Genomic DNA, 20,790 nt, shown 5'->3' on the forward strand with positions numbered 1-20,790 from the left:
AGCACTGTTGCAGTTCATACACTTTGGTCAGGGCTCCAAGAACTGAAACAATCTCTACAGCTCCACTGCAAAACAGTGCTTGCAGCCATCACATTTTGTTCTCAGGCCCAGAGTTTGTGCCTGTTTGTTAGAGTCATCCACCTCACTTTTGCTGGTGTCTGCCAGCAAGGAGGCCTGTCCTACATCTGAACTCATTCCAGGGATATTTTAATAAATCTGCAGTGTCCTGGTAAACTCAGGAGCCATTGGTTAGGACAATGCTATCCTGCGCAGATCCAGCCACTGCTCCCATTTAAAATCTGGCATAGCTGGTCTCCCCCAGTCTCTTGATTAAAGAAAGAGGTAAAAATAGAGTCTGACGAGCCATCAAGTGGCCTCTCGTCCTGTTAACTGCCAAACGTGTCTGCGTGCTCGTGCGGCTCCATTCTTGGAGGCTGACCCGGGGCAGAGCTCTGCTCTTCTACACATATTTTTGAGAGAAAGCATTTTTCTTCTTTCCATAGATTTATTCAGACTCCAAATTTCAAATTCATCAAAATTGTCACGGACCATTTGCAGGATGGGAAGATACTGGGAGTCCAATCGGCGTGGGTGCCATAAACAATTATCTGCTCCAGAATGATCCCAATTAGCAAATGCCCTCTAACAGGCCACCTCACCAAGGACACTGATTGCCTGTGACAGTGTTTTTTTTTTCAGGATGTCTGCTGGAAAACTACAACTCAAGTTTGTGGCAAATTCCCTGTTAACCCTGCAAAAGAATCTACACATGAATAATTAAAATAGATTGTATAGAAATGTAAATTACACCCCACTTTGTCACCCAAGCCCTTCATAACGAGACCTACTTCTCATCTGGAGGAAAATGGGAATTCTGCTCCCTGTCTTGGCTTGTCCGAGACATTCTGTGTTTTGATGTTTTGCTCTAGGCCTTTGGAACTAAATAAAGATTTCAGCATAAACACTCCCTTCCCCTTTCTCCTTTCTTCTCTCCTTTTCTCTTGGTGTAAAACTCTTAAAGAGTCGCCTGAAGGGTCCAGCGAGTGTTTGAAATCTAGTTGCTTACTCTTCACTTTAACAATTACAGAGCTATTTTATTGGATGGAATCACAGCAAGGCAGGAGTGAACTAAGATAGAGAACTACGCATTTTTTAAAGTAACCTTTTGACCACGCATTCCTCTCCTGAAGGTGGATCAGGGAGTGATCAATCACCGCTCTTCACTCTGATCTATTATCAAATCAAAATATAGGAAGCCCAGGAATAATGGCACTGCCAGCACCAGAGCTACGCTGAGTCTAAAGAGAGGGAGGGAAACAACTCTATTTTCCACTGCGTGCACTCAACCCCTGCAGATCAGGCAGCATGGGCCAGAGGACAGTCAGCTGTGGGTAAAATTTCAGTATATGGCAAGCAATGTCCTGAGCAGTGAAGAAGTTTGCTGCTGCAGCATAAGATCTAGGAACTACCAATGCTTGAAACGGGAGATTTCAGCCAAATGGTTTCCACAGGCATTTTCTGCCTGCACTGAAAGCATCTCATATTTGCATTGCAACCATCACTTTAAATACTGTAATAACAAAATCTTTATTTCATGTTGCTGTCAACAGGTGCCCCAGAAGAATAAACTACCAAAAGCCAGGTAAAGCACCATCAAAAGCCATACCTCAAGCAAAAACCACTGAATAGTAGCTGTAAATTGCAATTTTCTCACCAGTGACTACTGAGAAAGGCACAGGCAGTATTTGAAACAAACTGCATGGACATCAGATCAGAAAGTCCTCCAAACTCCTCCAGTCCCAGGAGCAGCAAGCCAAGCTCAGTGACACAGGATGGTTTCAGATGTAGCTTTTCCATTCTCGCTTTTCTGTCTGACAGTCCTGCTGGGATGCAGGCAAAAACTCACGCAGACTGGGGAGAACGATGACCAAAGTATTTCTATTCTCCATCAGCTTTCAAAGCTTTTAGGATGCAAGCTGTCTGGTAAAAGATACTGCTGAGGCAAACTGGGGTTCCTCCCTGAGCCATCCACAGAATCACAGAAAGACTGAGGTTGGAAAGAACCTCTGGAGATGATCTAATCCAACCCACCTGCACAAGCAGGGTCATCTAGAGCATGTTACACAAGAATATGTCCAGGATACATAAATGACCTGCATTTCTGCATCTCTCCAAGGGCAAGAGTTGAGTATGGACTATGCATTAATGGTAAAGTCATCACAGTCAGACTCCTTGGATTGCAAGTGGACGGCTTTCAGAGTCACATACTAAGCCACAACCGGTGGGGCTGGACAATATTCCTGTCTCCTACAGGATAGAGCAATTCCTTCCTCTGTGGGATTATTGGCTGAAATCTCATGACCTGCCTGTAGTGAAATCCCAGCCATAATCTACAGAGCCCAATTAGAAAAGGTAGAAAAACCAATCTGATCAAAGTGACCTCCCAACCACAGACTTGCTCCCAAGGGACGGGCTTCAGTGCCATTTTCCATTTCCTTGCCAGTGTGCCAAGTTCTCCCAAACTGCTCAGTAACTCTCCCCACCTCTCAGTTGCTGGCAGGCTCCTGTAGAGCCTCTCCCTTCATCTCTGGCCTGGGATAAGCAAACTTCCTTCCTTGATATGTTGGGAGAAGTTGATTCATTTAACTCATCTCTCAGTATTTTCAACACTGATTCCAACTCAGTCGAATGATTATTTCCTGGTAGCAAATTCTATCCCAAATGTATTTTCAGCAGGGGTAAATTGCCAGAGCTTAACAGATTTCAGTGGAACTATACTGCTTATCCCAGTTTACAGTCTGGCCCAAAACTCTAACTTCAGTCACCTTGTGGTTAAGTCTATCACAGGCAGCCAAGTATGCAAGCCCAAACTATACACAGTTCACTTTGCTGTCGCTCACATTAAAGCTTTCAGGGTTCCTCCTTCCTAGAGATTTTTTATTTCAGATGTTTTTCCCCCTCTAAACTTTCATAAGTATTCATTATTTCCATCCCACATTACCAAACTTCCTGATTCCTGCCATACTTTATGTTCAAGGTCCTCAGTAAAGTCTGTAAAACAACTGCACCTAAAAATATCACTGAAACGTTCTTTAGTACTACACTAAATCACAGAATTAGCCCTTGGTGAAGCAGGCACACCAACAACTTCCATCAGTCATGTTGCCCAAAAACTTGCATGTTCAGAGCCATGTGCCACTTGACACCTCTACTAAATCATGGGACCGGGTTCCTATTCGAGCAAGCCAGTCAATCCTGGAGGCAGGATCTTGTAAGGCCCTGTGGCAAACATTTTACCAGGCTCCAACTGCAGTATATCTAATACAATCCCTTCATCCAGTAGTTTTCTCTTCACATGATTGAGGGTGAAATTGCTTAACTACTCCCTCCCTGCCTCACCCCCAAGCAATACCCTGTGGTTTGAAGCAATACAAGACTTAGTCTGAGAATTTGTTTCGCTTTTCTCACACCCTGGTGGTCCACACTAAATCCCAATTCTTTCTCCTTTAATTTTTTATTCCTTCTTTTCTAATCCAGTAATGACCCAGCATCCAGAACTTAGCCATTTTTTTTTTTAATCTTAAGACTGTAAATTCAAAGGCAAAGTGTAAGACAAGATATCAAATCTATCCATCTCAACAGATGCAGACCTTAGGCTAGTGCTGGTTTTTGGGGAGCTTTTCCATCTCCTTTACAAAGGACATTTTAAAAAGTATTTGAGTTCCTGCCTTCATCAAAGAAACAACTGTTTCGTCCTCTAGAAAATGGCAAGGGGTACAGATGCCTGTGAACTTGGAAGAACAAGTGGACTGGCTGTCTCCCATGGGAAAGGCTTTGCACAATGATGACGAGAGAAAATCTGACCCTATTTTTAAGACAGGGGACATAATTCTATTTCTAGCAGGGACATTACATGAGTTACTCCTGCTGCCGCCAAAGGATTTTGCCCTCAAATGTCCAAGGGAAGAAACCAGAGCTGTAGAATCCACTTTTGTGCCAGCTGGTGGAACAAGCACTCTCCAGCAATAAATAGCTCTAAACACTGGAATATGGCAGGAGTCACTGCAAGTGTCCCTGCAGCCACAAATGGATTTATGATCCCAAATCCAGGCAGGAGTTATCATTGCAACAACTGCTGATGCCTGCCCAGCCTGTCTGTCCCATAGGTCCCAGAGATTCTCCTCAGGACACTCATGCAATCAGTCTGAGGGTGCTTGGATTCTGCATAGTTTGTTCACATCAGGAATTTTCTGCATTCCCCACTATGCTACGTGCACACTCGCCGTGGAAGTCCTAATTTAGCTGCAGCAACCCATGCTGCCCATTCCCACAGAAAAGGATATTTATTTTACAGGCTCCTATCCCACATGGATGCCAATACAGAGCACACTGCGTCAGAACCAGGTCACTGACCCAGTCTGCTGTTGGCAGCACCGCGTATCAATTCAGCCAACCTCAGAAGAGTAATAACAGCTAAGCCTGCCTCTGACCACGCTGGGCTGCCAAGCTGGCTTGCCGTTGGTATAGAGCATGCAGAGAAAGCTTGGCCTGTAAATCTGACTTGCGGGATATGGGACATCAGGGAACTGCACCCTTCAAATGGCAGCAGGTTTTAATTGCTGTTGCTGTTGCAGACCCGATATACACTACCGAACCAAGGGCAGTGACTTCACAGCCTGGCCAGGGGCCAGCAGTAGCTTCCTGAACTATGTGCGAGCAACAGCACTTTGTCCTAAGAGAGAAGTAGCCCATACACATGGGCTCGAGCCACCTCTCCTGCTCGGGGAACGTACATTGAGAGGCTGATACACAATAAGTCAGTTTGGGAAACAGGAACACACGGGCTGGACCTGCTCTCTGCCATGTGCAGCCACAGGGCACAGCCGGACACGCTCCCAGGTCCAGGCACTGGCACAAATGTCCAAGCTGGGCATGGAGTGTTTTCCTGGGACTGGCCACTGTGACAGCACACACACACCCTGCCACTTTTAAAGCACAGCTACAGTTTCAGAAAGCCTCACATCCACTTAACCAGCAATTCAGCAGCTGGTCTCTGCATCTTCATGATCAGATGATCCTGAGCCCTTTGGGATGTGGGTCCATGATCGCATTTCTGTCAGCTCAGCCAGGACACAGTTGAGGGGGTTTTCACTATCTTTTTGATCCTATGCCAGCTATGGGAGGGAGGATGATACCTGATCCAACATAAAGCCTGTCACCATCGAACCCACCACTGCATCTTGAACATGTCTGAACCAGCAAAGAGTTTGCACTGGACCAGCAGGTCCCTGTGTCATGTGGCTGCAATGTTTTGGATCCGATACGAACAGCCCAAGAGACAGATTAACTCCATCATCAGAGTTAGGACTTTACTTGAATTAGTCTGGTTTAAGCCTTGATTTAAGCTCATGCATAATTCATAATGGGGATGATAACAGATGGCAACTTGTTAAGCCACAGGCACTCAATCAGTCCTGATCACATGACAACACTCGATAATTTAAATCACATTTTCCTGCAAGGGAGGTTCTGCTGGGCCAAGTGTTACAGAGGCTCCCGTCACACTGTGGGAGTCACCTTTCATTGGATACCACAAGGGGAAACTGAGGCACAAGTGGGGCTCCCATGAAAGCAGCTCACTAGTGTCCTCCTGCTGCCCTGCCCCACATCCCTCCCTCTGCCTATATTGTGCATATTTACCCAGCAATTTGCAAGTGGTAAATTCAGGCAAAAGCAAAGAAAAGAAAAAGAAAAAGAAAGGAGAAGTGGCTGCCTGTACTCCAGAGCAGGCCTGTGATACAACCAGGACCGGGGGCTGATCCAACCCATGACAAAATTGCACTGAAACCAAAGGACCTACAAACTAGATTCAGATCCTCACCTTCCGCTGGCAACATCCACCCTTGCTCCTGCTTTCCCACTGCTCTATCAGATAGGATGCAGTGAGAGATTCGGAGCATTTCTGAATCCCAGCTTTCGTGCTCAACTAAGGAATCTAGTCAACATAGGAGCTAGCAGGAAAAGAGAGGCTCCATAAAAAAAATGATTCAAAGCTGGAGCAAGGCTAGACATGGTTACCTGAAACATTTAACACAGCTCTGGGTGTCCAAACACGGAGTCAAAACAGCCAAAGCTACATGATGCAAAAGTGCTGATCCAACATAAAGTCACTCTGCATTTAAAAACTTCATGGATTTGCCATTTGTGGTGGCAAGCTCTGTGTTAGGTCAAGGCTCAGCTGTCTCCTGGCAGTAAGAGGATGAAGCCATCTCATCTGCTCTGGATAATTCATCAAAAATGCCTGCATGTCCACACTTGCCACAGATCCCATTTGTTCTGTGAGATGATACAGCCGTGAAACATGGACCCCCATACTCATATTGGGATCCTTCTTTCTCCCTCTGCTACAGGAGGGTAGCTTTTCAACACATGGCCTAACACTTGGTGACATGAAGACCTTTCACTGTCTCCATCAGAACCAGGAGGCCCTGCTAAACTCCAGGAAGAAACCTATGGCTAAGGGAGTTTTCTCTGAAGGGCTTCAGTGTGTTCCCTTTCTCTCCATCGTTCCTAGGCAGTCCTAAGGCACTCGAAATCTGGAGCCCTGCAGGAAAGTTTAATTCCCAGTGAGTCAATGCAGACACTGAAATGTGAATCCTCTTTAGGAATGAAATGCTGCAGGAATATTTGAAGATGCTCTGCGTTATAGAAATACTTCTGCAATCACAGGGAGCTTGTTGCTGCTCTGCAAGAAGGTACCATAAAGATTAAAAAAGGTTACCGAATTATTACTCCTCTTCTACATACGTATCCACCCCTTTGAAGACACACATGAATTTGAATCTTCTCTGGAATTCCAATCAATCATAATCAGGCCTGGCTGAAACACAGGCATGTGCTGCTAACCATAAGCTTAATTAGCACAGACGGCTGCCTCCCGCCTCCCGACATATTACAAGGCAGCGCTGCTTCACTGCATTCATCCTTAAACACCACTTGGCTGCCAGACCATCTTTACTCTTCATTTCCAAAACCAGCATCCCCTTTTTTAAACACTCTGCTCATACGCTAACCAGTGAAACTCCCTTGCAGTAGCTGTGCTGGGCACTTCATCTCCTTAACGGGCTGTCCAAACAGTAGGAAGCCTAAAATCCTTCCCTTTCCCAGAGGTGCTTGAAGCTCTGGTAGTACGAGCACAACGCATGGAGCTCTTCAGCATGCTGGGAGCCACCAAAGCACGAGTAGGAGGTTTTTCTTGTGCGCTATTAACACTTTGTTAAACTTGCTTCCAGAAACCACATTACACAAAATAAAGCCCTGTGTAGTACAGGATGGACCGATATCCCAGCTCTGAATGAACTGAATAAACTGAGACCAAGGCATCTATGCCAGAAGACATGAGCAGCGCAATGCCTCCACTTCATTCTCTGTGTGTACGTTTTAGCACTGAGGAACAAAACGGCAGATTGTGGCAATGATCCTGACCTGCTCTTCAGGCAGTGCTGCAAACCAGAATATACATCAAGCCTCAGAAGAACCTAAAGCAGAGCCACTTCCATCCCTGATGGCAATCCTCACAAAGCCTTTCTGAGCTGAGGCAGCTCAAAACTGTGCAAGGAACCCACATCACTCTCATGACCACCAAGTCAAGCTTCTTAAGGGACAACCCTTTCAAGCTGAAAAAGCAGCTTGACTATATGTATATATACATATAAATATATTTATTTCAAGCAAATGAAGTTTCCTCACAACTTGAAGCATCAGGGCCTCAACTTCAAATGTGTGCTTGACTGTCATTGCAGGGAACAGACATCATAAGCCATTTTTAACTTTACCAGAAACTGGAGTGGTGTGAACCTAGATTGAACTTAGCAGTCTCTCCAACAGGCCCAAACCTGAATCTCCACTCTGAGTGTTTCCAAACAGCAGGGCAGGTCATGCCTGCCCTGTGTCTCGTTCTGAGCATGCCAGGCCCATGCAGGTCCTTGACACGCTCCCTGCTAACTGGTGCCCTGGCTACCTGCCCCAGGGAGGAGATACGGAATGAAATACAAGACTGCAGCGTGGTGACCTTGTGCGATAAGACTGCCGGAGCAGAACGAAGAGCCAGTGCCTCAGGGAACAGCTCTACTGAATCCAGCGCCAGGGTGAAGGTGCCAAGGACAATGAGCTCGACGGGGGTTGGCAGAAGGAGGGAGACAGGGGCTGGGAGTTTGGGATAATCTGCCTGAAACAAACCGGAGAGCACAACATGGAAAGCCAGGCGGGTGGAAGACACTTTATAGACTATCCAGCAGCGTCCCCCCGTGGCAACAGCTAAAACTGAACCACCCCACACACCGGTTCCTTCGTCCACTCAGGGACCTGCATAAAACACGCATCTAATTACACAAGTGACTAATATAAATGTATAAATAAGAGCTGTTAAGTCATTTTGATCTTGCCTGTAGGTATAGGGCCAGGGTATGTTTTCAGTCAAGCTGAAGCATGAGAAGTGCAAAACAAATTGTTTATATGAATTTACACTCTGCTGCTGCAGACAGGCTCTGCAGACTTGCCCAGGCTGGGCACACTGATCAGCCACTTACTCAGCCAAGAGGCTATCACGTGTAAGGTGCAAGTATTCGGTGCAGCTGGCCAGCAAGATGCCAAGGCTGCCTTCAAAAACCAGCCTGTTGAATTGGAGGAAAATATATATATATATCAAACTGTTTTTCCAGTTTTCCCTTTTCATGTCAGTTCTAAGGGGAAAAAAAAAAAAGTGGTTCAAAGGCCCTATTTCAGAAAGGTGTAAATCACTATAAAAATACTAAGTTGGTGTTTGGAGCAGATTCAGCTTGAAAAATGCCTTTTCCTCAGCTTAGTCCAGGGCCCATCAGAGGGGCCAGTGGGGGCCCCCAAACCCAGGTTCCTAGGAAGGAAACAGATCCTTGGCATCTCAGTAAAGCACTGCTGAAAGTGGAGCCCAGACCCAGCCCCTCCTGTCCAAATGCACGAGACTCCCTTGTGGGTAATTCTGCCCCACTGCCTCCCCGCAGTGCACCCAAGGCCTCCTGCCAGGCCCTCCAGCAGCTCCCTCAGGGCTCCAACAGGGGCAGTGACTTCAGGAGCCCAGGCAGCCTCCGGAAGGGCTGCGTGAGCTCCCTTGCACTGAGGAACACCCAACTCTCCCCCTTCCACCCCTCTCCCAGGTAGCTGTTCAGCCTTTGACTTTGCTGGGGCTTTGACCTGCACTGCGGGCACAGCCTGCAGGGGCACCACACATCTAAAGAGGCAGATAGGGACAGCTCAGAGCAGGGAGCAGCATGTGGTGCAGAAACAGACAAGACACCATTTCCAGCCCAGGCTCTTTTGCCTACTTTGGTGGCCCAGTGCACATAGACATTAAAGGAGAGACATCCATCACCTTGTGTAGCCCCAGAGCACTCGTTCTTGGACTTGCTGACCCAAGTACTATCTCCACTTGTTGCTCCTTCAAGAATATATGCAGTCAGCACATGAACTTCAAAGTGATGTTGGCTTTTCTTCCCAACAACTATTTTGACAAACAACAAAATAAACAAATACAAATAAAATAAACAGTTTTTTCTAGCTACTCATGTTTTGCTGTAACATGAATCTTCTCCAATGCAGAAATGAGATAGTGCAGATTAATAAGGTTCTCCAGGATGTAAAAAGGATAAACACAGTCAGGCACTGCCCATGGAAAGTAATCCAGAGAGAAATATGCACACCATGCAGCAGAACTGTGCAAATCTGAAACTGTTGCACCCCAGTTAAGACTGGGGTACTGGGCAGTTCAGGGCTCAGCTTCAGACTGAATTACCCAGTGGCCAGAAACAACTCTGAGCTAGCTTAGCTCTGCAGGGCCTGATCCCGAGATCAAGACAGAGATGCCTCTTTCAAACAACTCCCTGCCCCCGGATTCCAGATCTGGAAATGTAAACTCTGAAATGTTTGTATAATTAGGATTCTCCAATATTTACATAAAACTATCATCTAAAAGAGAAACTAGATGAAAGCCTTTCCCCATGTGTTCATGATTTCAGCTAGCTCATTTATGCAGGCTCTTACATCACTTATTTTGCATGCAGTAATAAAACTGCTAAAAGTGTATTTTTCCTACGATTGGTTTCATGCAGTGGTAAAATTCCATGTAAATCATCTCTGAATGTCTGGAGAGAACCTACAAAGTCCTGTAACTCTGATTGACATTATAAATCCCAGTCTGAATCAGATTCCCCTAGAAAGCTCCAAGTATCACCCTCTGGCTCCTCTGACAATCAGAGCAAATTCCTCAGCCCAGATCCACAGCCCATCAAGGACCGAGAGAGGGCAGTGTGTCCTGCAATTACAGCCAGCACAACACGAGCTGAAGAGACATTCGGGGAACGAATCCAGAGTCTCTTCCTCACTGCAACCATGTAGCATTAGCCTTACTTCATAGAGCAATTAGGCTCATACTATAGACTTTGTGGTGCATCTGCATCTGCCTAATCCATCTGCCGCACCTCAGCAAATTCCAAGCAAGCTGGACACCAGGATGCAGGCCTCAAAGGTAGAAAATTCCTCTCAGCCTCGGGAAAATGGGGGTTTAGGCAGAAGAGAGGGACTAAGTTCTTGTTCAATAAACTGAGACTGCCTGTTATTAGTCAGCAGAGAATCCACACATGGAAAGGTGAAAAGGCAATCAGACATACTGGAAATCAAGCTATTTTTTCACCTTACAAGAGAAAATGAAAGTATCTGTATCTAACATTAGAAGATTAGAAAAGCAGAAGGATTAACTCCTGCATGTCTGGAACCTGAGAGCTCTAGCAACAGGAAAAGAGTCATTGCCCCCTGCACACCAGGATGGCTCTGGTCCAAATGAGAAGGGCAAAAGCAAGCAAAGCCCAAGGCCAAATACAGGCTGGACCAAGGCTACATGGATCTGTCCTGCAGAGAGAGAGGAGGATAGAAGAGGGGGCTCTATTTTTTCCCTCCTCAGGATGATCATGCCATAACAGGCAGTGCTAATGGGGAAAAATATGACTCCTCACCGCCCCCACTCCTGCCACCATAAATCCTCTCATCCTGAAGGAGAGGCTGAGGCTCAGAAGTGGATTACTGGCAACTCTGCACTAACCTGCTTTGCAATCCTGGAGGGATTCTCCCCTCCTAGTGGGGATTACTCTTAAACCTAAGTGAAAGAGAGATACAGGATCTCTCTGTTCATTTATAAATAGCTCACCTACACATTTCATGGGAGGAAAAGCACCAGTAAGTAGCTTTCATGATAGCCCCAACAACGATAACAGCAGCAGCAAAAACACTACCACCTTTCACCAGTATTTCCAACAACTATCATACTAAGAGACCATTAAAACCTGGAAGAAGCCCCAGAACACTGAAAATTAGTGACTGTAGGCCAAGCCTGAAACGCAATTAAGTCTCAGTAGTTAAGAGGCTGTGAAACAGGCCAGGCAAGTCTGGCAAAGGCAGCAAAGGACCCTGGTCGCTGCCTAGTTCTCCCCCATGAGCTGGGCCACATCTCACATTTTCAGCACCAAGCCGCCGCTCTCCTCCTGCCCACACACCAGACAGGGCTTTTAACTTGCCAAACAGTTTTGCATGGATCACAGTGTGGGAAGAAAGAGGTATATGAAATAAAGTTAGCCCAATCTGGCCACTGAAAGGAAAGAAACTCCAGCTGTCTGGAGTCAGTTCTCTGTGTTAGAGGGACGCAACAGACAGGGGCAGTGTCACTTTGCTAGAGCACGATCAGAAACAAAATACAGCAGCCGCAGCCTTGCGTGTGTGGCATGGCCAGGTGCAGCAGACAAATCCCCATGCAGAACTGAGCACAGCTCAGGCTGCTGCCAAAGCCCAGCCCCAAGCAAATGGATGAGAAGTGTTGGATCACTGAGGAGCAGCAGCAGGAATGCTTCGTTCTGGGGCTTGAGCTGACGCGTGCTTCTTACACCAAAGTTCCCGCCTAACATCCCACGAGTTAGGAGGGTTTTGCGAGGTTACCTGAAAAGCATTCCCTCCAGCAGAACTGGCTCAGAGGCTGCCAAGGGTCTTATTTCCAACACCACCAGGATTTCAGCAGGTTTTAAGCAAACAAGGTTTACCACATTGTTTTATCTCTACTTTTGCCCACTTGTTACCTACCCCCGTTCCACTAACTTATTGGCCAACTTCAGCCAAATTTGACACGGGGCAGGTCTTAATGCTCTTGGGCACAATTTGGTATATCTTGTTGACATAGGCACCAAGGGGCAGGCCGCAATGGGAGCTCAATTTCTGTGCAGAGTACACCTACATGCAAGGAAGCCACATGTCTTGGTGTGTCAGCTCTGCTGGAAACGTGTGCCTCTCAGCAGAGAGCCCACTTCTGCCTTCAGAAGCATCTCCCATGGGAGTTCTCTGACATTGAAAACAGTCAAATTGGATTCCCAGCTTAACAGTGAGACAACTGTAAAACTCAATAAACTAAGTCCTGCTGCAAAGACAACTCTCTTCTTTCTGGTGAAGTTTGTCTCATACTAAACAAAACCCAGCCAGGCCAGCAAAAGGAATTTTCAAGGAATCCCCTGCTGTTGCAGGACATAACTCATGACTGCTGGGGCTCAGGGATTGGGGCTCACAACACTAGGTGCTGTACAGGTAGATTAAACAAACTGCCCCTGCCCCGCGGTTTATTAAAAACAGCAGCCAAAGGCATCAATGAAAAGGACAGGGAAAATTCACTGTATCACATTATCTCGCTGCAGGAAAAAAAGGGTGTGTGATCACAAATACCATCTTTTAGCAAACTGATTCAGGAGAACAGAAAGTCTCTCCCAGTGCAATTATTTGAGGAAAGGGGAAGAGTCAACACCAGGCACTGGAGTAGATAACCTGGATACACTTGCAAGAGCAGTGAGCAGCCAGCAGTGATGGGAGCACTCATGGAGCGCTGGCAGCCTTGCAAAATGTCATACAGCAGTAGAAAACAGGAGCCAAGAAGATAAGTGAACAGAGGAAGTTGTAGCACAGTAACAGATCAAAGGCTGGGAGCACCCAAGGAGTAAAAGGAGCAGCTGATAACATGATATAGCAACAGAGCTGGTACCTGGGTGCAACTCACCCTGAAACACCTTGGTGATAAAGAGACTTCAGATGAGTCACCAGTGTTCAAGGGACAACAGGGCTGTGAGTGCCAGCAGGCAGAGGAGACTGAGAACTCCAACACTTTGGGCTTTCACAGCCTTTAAGAAACTCTTGATACTTCTGAAAACTTAAACCTTGCATTTGAGCCCAAATTGGCTGCATGTTTCCCCCTTCCCTGCAGTGGCACCTGCAGGTCACTTAGCACCACAGTGAGGTCTTCCCCTGGCACCCGGTGGCTGCTGCTGGCCAAGTTGCAGCAATTGCCATCAGTTTACACTAAATAGTCCACATAATGGAATCTGACCAAAAAAAGAAATCCGTGGGAGTACAATCAAGACAACCGTAATGTTAAAGAAATGCAAAAAGGGTTTTTTTTACATAACAGCTCCTGCCTATTCTGTTTCACTAATAAGAGCTTAGAAAATCCTCTAGCTCTACAGATTTGTTTCTCAAGCTCCAATGCAGATCTTAGACAATGAGAAACTGAAGCAGCAGGTTTTGCTCTAAAGATCAAAACGCAATTTAAAAGGAATCTGCACAGGGCAAAAAGCCAGCAAGGAGTTCCTTGTTGCTCTAACATATTGCACCATATCATTACAGCTGCATCAGGAAAATACCAACTGCTTTTGTTCCTGGATATCAGCTACACACACACTACAGAAAATAGCCTTAACCCTTGGAGTACTGCATGTTACTAGTCACCACTGCCACTGTACTGCCCTTAGATTACTGTAGCATGTAAGTTGATGGGACCCCCTCAGCATTGAGCTTACTGTATTGCTTCCTACCTGCCTAGCACAGCTCCACAGTTTTTGCTTGTCTATACCAGATTCATAGCTCTTATTCAGTTCTACTTACTATGAGATTGAAAATTATCTAAATGATTGGGTTTGTACTGCAACAGCCATGACACTCAGAATGGTCCCTGTACCACAGCTCCCCTCCCTGCAGCACTTCGCCAGCTTCGGGGGTTCTGTATCACAAGATCAGAGGGAAAAGTGATCAGGAAGCAAGGCTGGGACAACCTGAAGACAAAATAGTAGCACCCAAAGGCTATCCTGTAAAATTGCTTGGTGCCTCACACACTTTTTCAGTGTATCCAGAACACACAAGTTTCTATTTCAGCCTGTTTCATCCCTAGAGCATCACTGCATTCTTTGCCCATGCTCAGGGTCCCACACTGTTATTACAGCAAGTCCCTTCAGCTATCTCAGACGAAGGATAGAGTTCACCTCTGCAGGGGTCTCGAGGTACAGCTCTGGCTTGGCACCAAATACCCTGTTTGTGCAGCCCCTCCGCTTCCTGAGCACCAGAAATAGCTCTGCCATTGTAACTCACCTGATAACAAACTTGCATGTCAGCCAAGCAACTCATCTCTAGTGACAGTAAAGAACTCTGACCAATGCAGGCAGAGAAATGATCTTAAAAGTAGTAATTTTACCTAGAACCACACACATTAAAACCGCATCAGCCATGACTGCAGGCTTTTTCATGGCTTTCTTCCAAATTAGATGCTTTTGAATGGCTGCAGTCTACATTGCTGTGCTTTCAGTTTGTATTTAAAAGTTCAGCCTTAGCTTTCATTTCCCACAGTTTGAAGCTTGTTCCAGGAGAGCAAACAAACCTCCCACAATTGTTTCATTTCCCAGCTTAGAGATGTGGAGAAGTGTTGCAAGACCCATGCGACAGTTAAAGAGCTGCAAACAAACTACAGAGCAAAGCAGGAGGGCAAAGATCCAACCAGCCTCTGGAATCAGCTGTTCTTTCCTTTTAGTTGAGTTTCCCTTGACATAACTGCTCAGTTCTCCCGACCATCAACATCATGCTGTTCCCAGTCATGGGAAACAGTTTGAGATTTCTCTTTTATATTCAGCAGAGTATTGGGTACTCAATTGCTGCCGAATTAGTCAGTACAGCTCCTGTTTCCTTTGGACACTAGGATGACAAGGGGGATGGATTTGCTGGAGGCAGCACATCACCACAAGATCTGCTGGCCTTCCTTCCCTATCAGCTCCACTATGGTCTATAGCAGTAGTCAAAATTAACACCTGCAGAGCTGCTAATGACACTCTTCCATCCCCCTTTAAGACATGTTAGATACCAGCTTAAAAGCACCATATAAACACTAAATATTGTAATTATGATTACTCATATAGATGAGTAATCCCAGCTTGAAACTAAGGTGAGTTGCCTCTGTGCAAATCGATGCTGACAGCAGGCTTTGCTCTGGAGGTTACCCCAGAGCAAATTTCCTTTTTAGGTGGCCAACAGCTGCACAGGCAGCAAAAACCCTGGTGTAGACAAAGTCTAAACATACATTGCACAAATCTGGCAAATGATGGTTGTGAATACATTCACACACTTCGAGTCTGCCAAAAATATTTCTTTTGCCTGAAGGTGTGCAGATGCCTGAGGAGCCAAATGCATTTGTGTACCTATGCTACTGTCCATGGCAGCTTATTTTTATGGCATTTTTTTGCAGTTCAATACACCGACACCTTTAAGCCTATTACTAAACACAACCCAATATTATTAACCAAATTCTATATTAAAAAAAATCATACTTTTGATATTATTCAGAAGGATTTGCATTATCTGTTCATCAAGTCGGTTTCTTAAATCCCACCTTTTATATTTAACTATAAAGCAGAAGCAGGAAACTGGAAGAGACTGGGCAGGACAAGAAAAAACAGGAAGGAAGGATAAAGTCATTCCAGAAAAGCTAAATCAGTTCTGTGCAACACCACTACAAAAGTTGGGTCCCGCAAGATTGGATATACTATTTCCTCAAGCAGTAAGGGCTTTCAGTGCCCCACAGTCAGCTGCACTGAGTGCCTTGCCCATCAACAAAAAGCAAAAAAAAAATAAGGCAAGCCTTTGTATAAATGTTCCTCTTCAGTGCTCAGTATAGTTAGAGGTACAGAGAAGGGACACTTCTCACGTGAAAGTTACCTTCTCTTCTCAGATAGCCCATGGGCTTTCCTGCAAGGTAACACCACTTGGTTTGCTGCCTCTTCTGTTAGTTTAATTCATTTTCACAAGAAAACATTTACACTGCAGCCTGTGGAAAGTGTTTCTGTTCATCTGGCAGACAGGACAGAAGCTTCTTGTTATCCTCATAAGATCCAACTGTATTGGGTGCCTAATTCCAAAATGTTAGCCTCACTGAAAAGAGTGTTCTCCCTTTGCAAATAACTGAGCTGGGTTTCACACAGACTCACACACACTCCTCATTCATGCAATAACTGAAAAGAAATTCCTTCTAGGTATTGTGCAGACTAGAACTCCAGTTTTCATACAACTCCTTCTGGGCCTATGTACCATACAGTGGTAGAGTCTTAAAGACAGCACTATGTTTAAAATTCATTCTGATTTTGCAGATTTAGTCATTATTTATAAAATGCTTATGAACAGGAAGTTTTTAGCTCCTACCAAGTTCTCCTTGGTAATATATTGCTATGCTACTCACAATAAAAGATGAGAAAACCAGTCTTGTATCCTGAGCAAAACATACATCTGAAACTAAAGATTTAGTGGCAGCATAAAAAATACATTCCATCAAAGTCTCTAAATGTGTATGTAACAGTCACATGGTAGGATGAATCTGTTAACACAACTGCAAGGAAAATAAAACTAGGATGGCAACAGGTGTTTTTCAGTTAGTTGAAGGATTTTGGATGGAATACCCCAACAGCTGTAAACAACACTGAAAACTTCTGGTTTCAACAAGCCATAGAGTCATCTTAGTTTGGCTGCATGTGTGTGTATATATACATATATACATAAAATATATGCACATAAGTTTCATGAGAACAATACAGCTGCTCCTCTTCTTTGAATGAAGATATTGCATTCACTGTTTAAACAAGTGAGCCATAAAACACAGGACTAACTTTAAAATAGGCTTATGAAGATAAGCATATTTAGTTATAAAACACAAATTAATCAAACACTCCTACCGTAATATCTCTGCAGGGCCTGCAGTGCTCCATCAAACCCTGTTTTTAGGCTACCCGGCAACACCATAGTCAATGTAAAAGTGTCTGTTCGATCTCGCAACATGACCACTTACCAAAACAGTAGCTTCCGTTTCAAAATGTTTCTTTTCTCATTATGTAACATTCAGTTTCTGGGATCCTCAAATCCAACACATCCTATCCTTTTTTTTTTTCTTTAAAAAAAAGAATGCAAACAAATAGCTAGCAAATACATGCCATATCAAATTGGATAGTAGAATATGTGCCTGTGCAGTTGCTAAAGGCAGATCTTGAAGATATTTTCTCCCTCATTTTCTTTCCTTCCTTTGATTCCTTGCACCTTCTGATACCACAGGACTCCTCTTTCCTTTTCTGGTCCTCAATTAGATAGGTTTGTGGTGCTTTTCCCTGTAACTTTTCCTTGAGCAACGGTGCATGAAAAACACTTGCAAACTTCTAGATTTCTTTCCTAAGTTGGAATATACACACTTGTCCTTTAAGTGGTCTCAACAGATATGCCATCAGGGAAATTTGCAAAAGAGGATTGCTTTAGGACCGCCATACCTCACTGCCAAAGTTACATGGTGCTGCTGTGTCCAAATGTCACCATTACATCCTGGCAGAGTCCCTTCGAACTTCCTTTTCTCTCCAGGACAGACAGGCTATAGCAGGGTAGAGCCTAAAGACACTAACTGTAGAGCCTTTTCTTCTTACTCACTTGGGATTACAACCAGTACTTCTATTACTTCTGGCATTTTTTTCATTAGATAGCTCAGTGCAAGTATACACAAGTACTGCCATGAAATAAATGTGAAAACCGTAATGGCATCTAATAAAAGATATTACTTTTTCCTACAAACTTTTCTTCCATTAGTAGGAAAAAACGATGCCAACTGACTTCATCAGGCTGTGAGGATTAAATGTTATTTATAACATGCTTTGAAAATGAGAAAGCGTAATTTAAATGTTCATCATGTGAGTAAGCAGTGAGTCAATATTCAGCATATTAACTGAATGCATTTGAACTGCTGGAATTTTTCTGAAGCCTGCCAAGTCTGAACCATAACAGTTTCTTTCATAACTGGAGTGCAGCATGAATGAAAGAACCTTCCTCAGATCCAGAAGCCGAAGTTCAGAGCAATATATACATTACATCCATTCCACGGAATATCAGCCTATTAAAAAGGAAAAAAAAAAAAAAGAAAGAAAGAAAAGAAAAATAAATGAATGTGCAAGAATAAAGAGCTGTGATTACCTTTTGGATCAGAAATGAGACCACTAAAATATACTGCAATTTAAAAATGAATCAGAAATCGTGCCAGTCACACAGAACAAGCTCTCAGCCTGTCTCCTATAAACAAACACTCTCCAGAACAGAGAGACACCCAACCCTTGCTAGAAGCTCGAGTAGGTTGGACACCTAAATCTGGTCCATGCCTTCACAAGTCTCCTCTACACAGCACATGATTCATATCTAGGGCTTCAGACAGATATTTCTCGCTTCCTAGCCCCAGTGCTTTCACCCATGGCAGTCACTGCTAACAGTGAGCAGCTTGCCAGAAAACACCAGTCTCTGGAGACAAGTGTGTGCCCAGTAACAGCACTGCTGTTGACAAGTCTATTATCTCTTTCCTCCTTACTCTTCTTCTGTGGGCATTAAAAACAGACATATGTTAGAACAAGGCAACAAACCCTACCTTGCAGTCTCTGGAGATCTGCTGCCTCTTGTGGTGATGCCCCTGTAATGCCATGGCTGGGATGAACAACTTTAAGAAGCTTTTTCTGCTTAGGGCAGTAGACATTTGTTCCCCTTCTCCTGACTACACCCTACTTCCCTTACAGAACTGAACTTGTTTCCCCAAATTGCAGATGGCTGATATTGGAAGGGTCCTCTAAAGACCATGAAGACTTAAAAGGCACATTTTTTACAAAGCAAAAGAGCTTCTTCACCTCAGCCAGACAAGGGCTAGTCAAGGCCTCCCACCACACAGACTCTCCCCACAATGACCCCCTGGCCAAACCACCCCCTGCGGCTACCAGCGCCTTAATAGCGAGGGCGCAGCTCCCTCGCTGTCCCGAGGGGCGTGAGGCGCTAATTAGCAGGGGGGCCAATTAGCAGGAGGGGCTAATTACAAGCGACCCCACCTGCCGCGGGGCTCCCGCTGGGCGGGAAAGCAACGGCCGCCCGTTGCCTCGGCAACGCCCCTCCCGCCGCGGGCCCCGCCCCCTGCCGTTCCGTTACCGCGGCAACGGCCGCTCCCGCGCCTTTCCCCCCCTCCCTCCGCGGCGCGCCCATTCATGCCGCCCCCGTCACGTGACGCGGGCCCGGCGCGCGCCCCCCCCGCCCCGAGGCCCGGCGGGCTCCGCCGCGGCCGCTTCCGGGAGCGCGGCGCGGGGGCGGGGCGGGGGCGGCGGGAGGCGCTGCGGGGCCGTCAACATGGCGGCGCGCGCGGCGGGCCGCGCCTGAGCCCCGCGCCGAGCCCCGCGCCGCCGCCGGCGCCATGGAGAGCGAGGAGGAGCAGCACATGACCACGCTGCTCTGCATGGGCTTCTCGGACGCGGCCGCCATCCGCAAGGCGCTGCGCCTCGCCAAGAACGACATCAACGAGGCCGTGGCGCTGCTCACCAACGAGCGGCCCGGCCTCCACTACGGCGGCTACGAGCCCATGGAGAGCGGGCAGGGCCCGCCCGGCGGGCACGGATCCCCCGCCGGCGGGCACGGGCCCCGCGGCGGCGACGGCGACGGTGGCGGCGGCGGCGGCAGCGGCGGCTTCGACCCGCCGCCCGCCTACCACGAAGTGGTGGAGACCGAGGTGAGGGGCCGCGGCCGGGGGCACCGATGTTTCGCTTTCCCCCACCCATTTCCTTCCCTTTTTTTTTTTTTTCTTTTTTTTTTTTGGCATTCTAGGAATGTGCGGCCACGGTAGGTTGTCGTCTGTCCGTCCCTCCCGTCCCTTCTTGCATAACCCTAATGGGTGTCATATATATGTATATATATATTTTAACTGTTTGCACCTGGGTATTCCTCTGCTTGCGATTTTAGTGGGAGATGCTAAGCATAAATACCAAAATAGAGCTGTTTTATAATTATGTTTTAATTAAGGATCTCTCTCAGGATTTAAGCTGCAGCTGTGTTGCAGACCCGTATTGAAATGCCCTTTGCAGCTCCTCGCCTCCTGCCGCGCCTGCCCTTTTCCCTCCCGGCTCCTCCATGCTGTGCCGGAGCTCCGGGTTCCACAGCGCGCGGGGCTGCTTCCCGCTGCCTGGAGCTGCCTTGCCTCGCCTGGAAAAGCTCTCCCACTCCAAGGCTTTCCTCAAAAAACTTGTGGAAAAGGGGCTAATGGGTGGTGTCCAGATTGCGGGACACGTGGGGATAAGGGGGCAAGAACGGCCCCGCGGTGTCATGCCAAAGGGCCACCTCGCGTGTCCTCTGTCTCCAAGCATGGCCAGGAGCCGCTGCCTAAGCACAGGAGTGAGAACAGGGGAGCTCGGCTACCCTTCCTGGGGGTGTCTCTCCAGCATCCCTGAGCCAGAAAGGGTGACTTTCCGTGTCCGTATGTCTATTAAAGCCTAAGTGAAACATGCACACACATATGTGTGTGCGTGCAGGCTTCCTCTGTGCATCCTTGGTCCCCGCGGCCCCGTTACTTACGCTGGAGTGCAGGTGTGCAGCGCT

At 46.5% G+C, this 20,790-nt stretch overlaps 1 protein-coding gene across 3 annotated transcripts in view; it reads left to right on the top strand.

The window, feature by feature from the left end:
• The first annotated feature begins 19,605 nt into the window (after positions 1–19,605).
• USP24 (ubiquitin specific peptidase 24) overlaps positions 19,606–20,790 on the top strand; it is a 61,124-nt gene continuing 59,939 nt past the window's right edge. For all 3 annotated transcript variants that reach the window (XM_088522430.1, XM_088522429.1, XM_088522428.1), the window contains exon 1: positions 19,606–19,927. In XM_088522430.1, the coding sequence (XP_088378556.1) occupies positions 19,616–19,927 (312 nt within the window). In that variant the 5' untranslated portion in view covers positions 19,606–19,615. The remainder of the gene's footprint in view (positions 19,928–20,790) is intronic.

This window comes from Tinamus guttatus, unplaced genomic scaffold (genome assembly GCF_059628265.1).
Source record: "Tinamus guttatus ecotype Peru unplaced genomic scaffold, ASM5962826v1 Tinamus_guttatus_pri_ptg000153l, whole genome shotgun sequence".
NCBI classification, from domain to species: Eukaryota; Metazoa; Chordata; class Aves; order Tinamiformes; family Tinamidae; genus Tinamus; species Tinamus guttatus.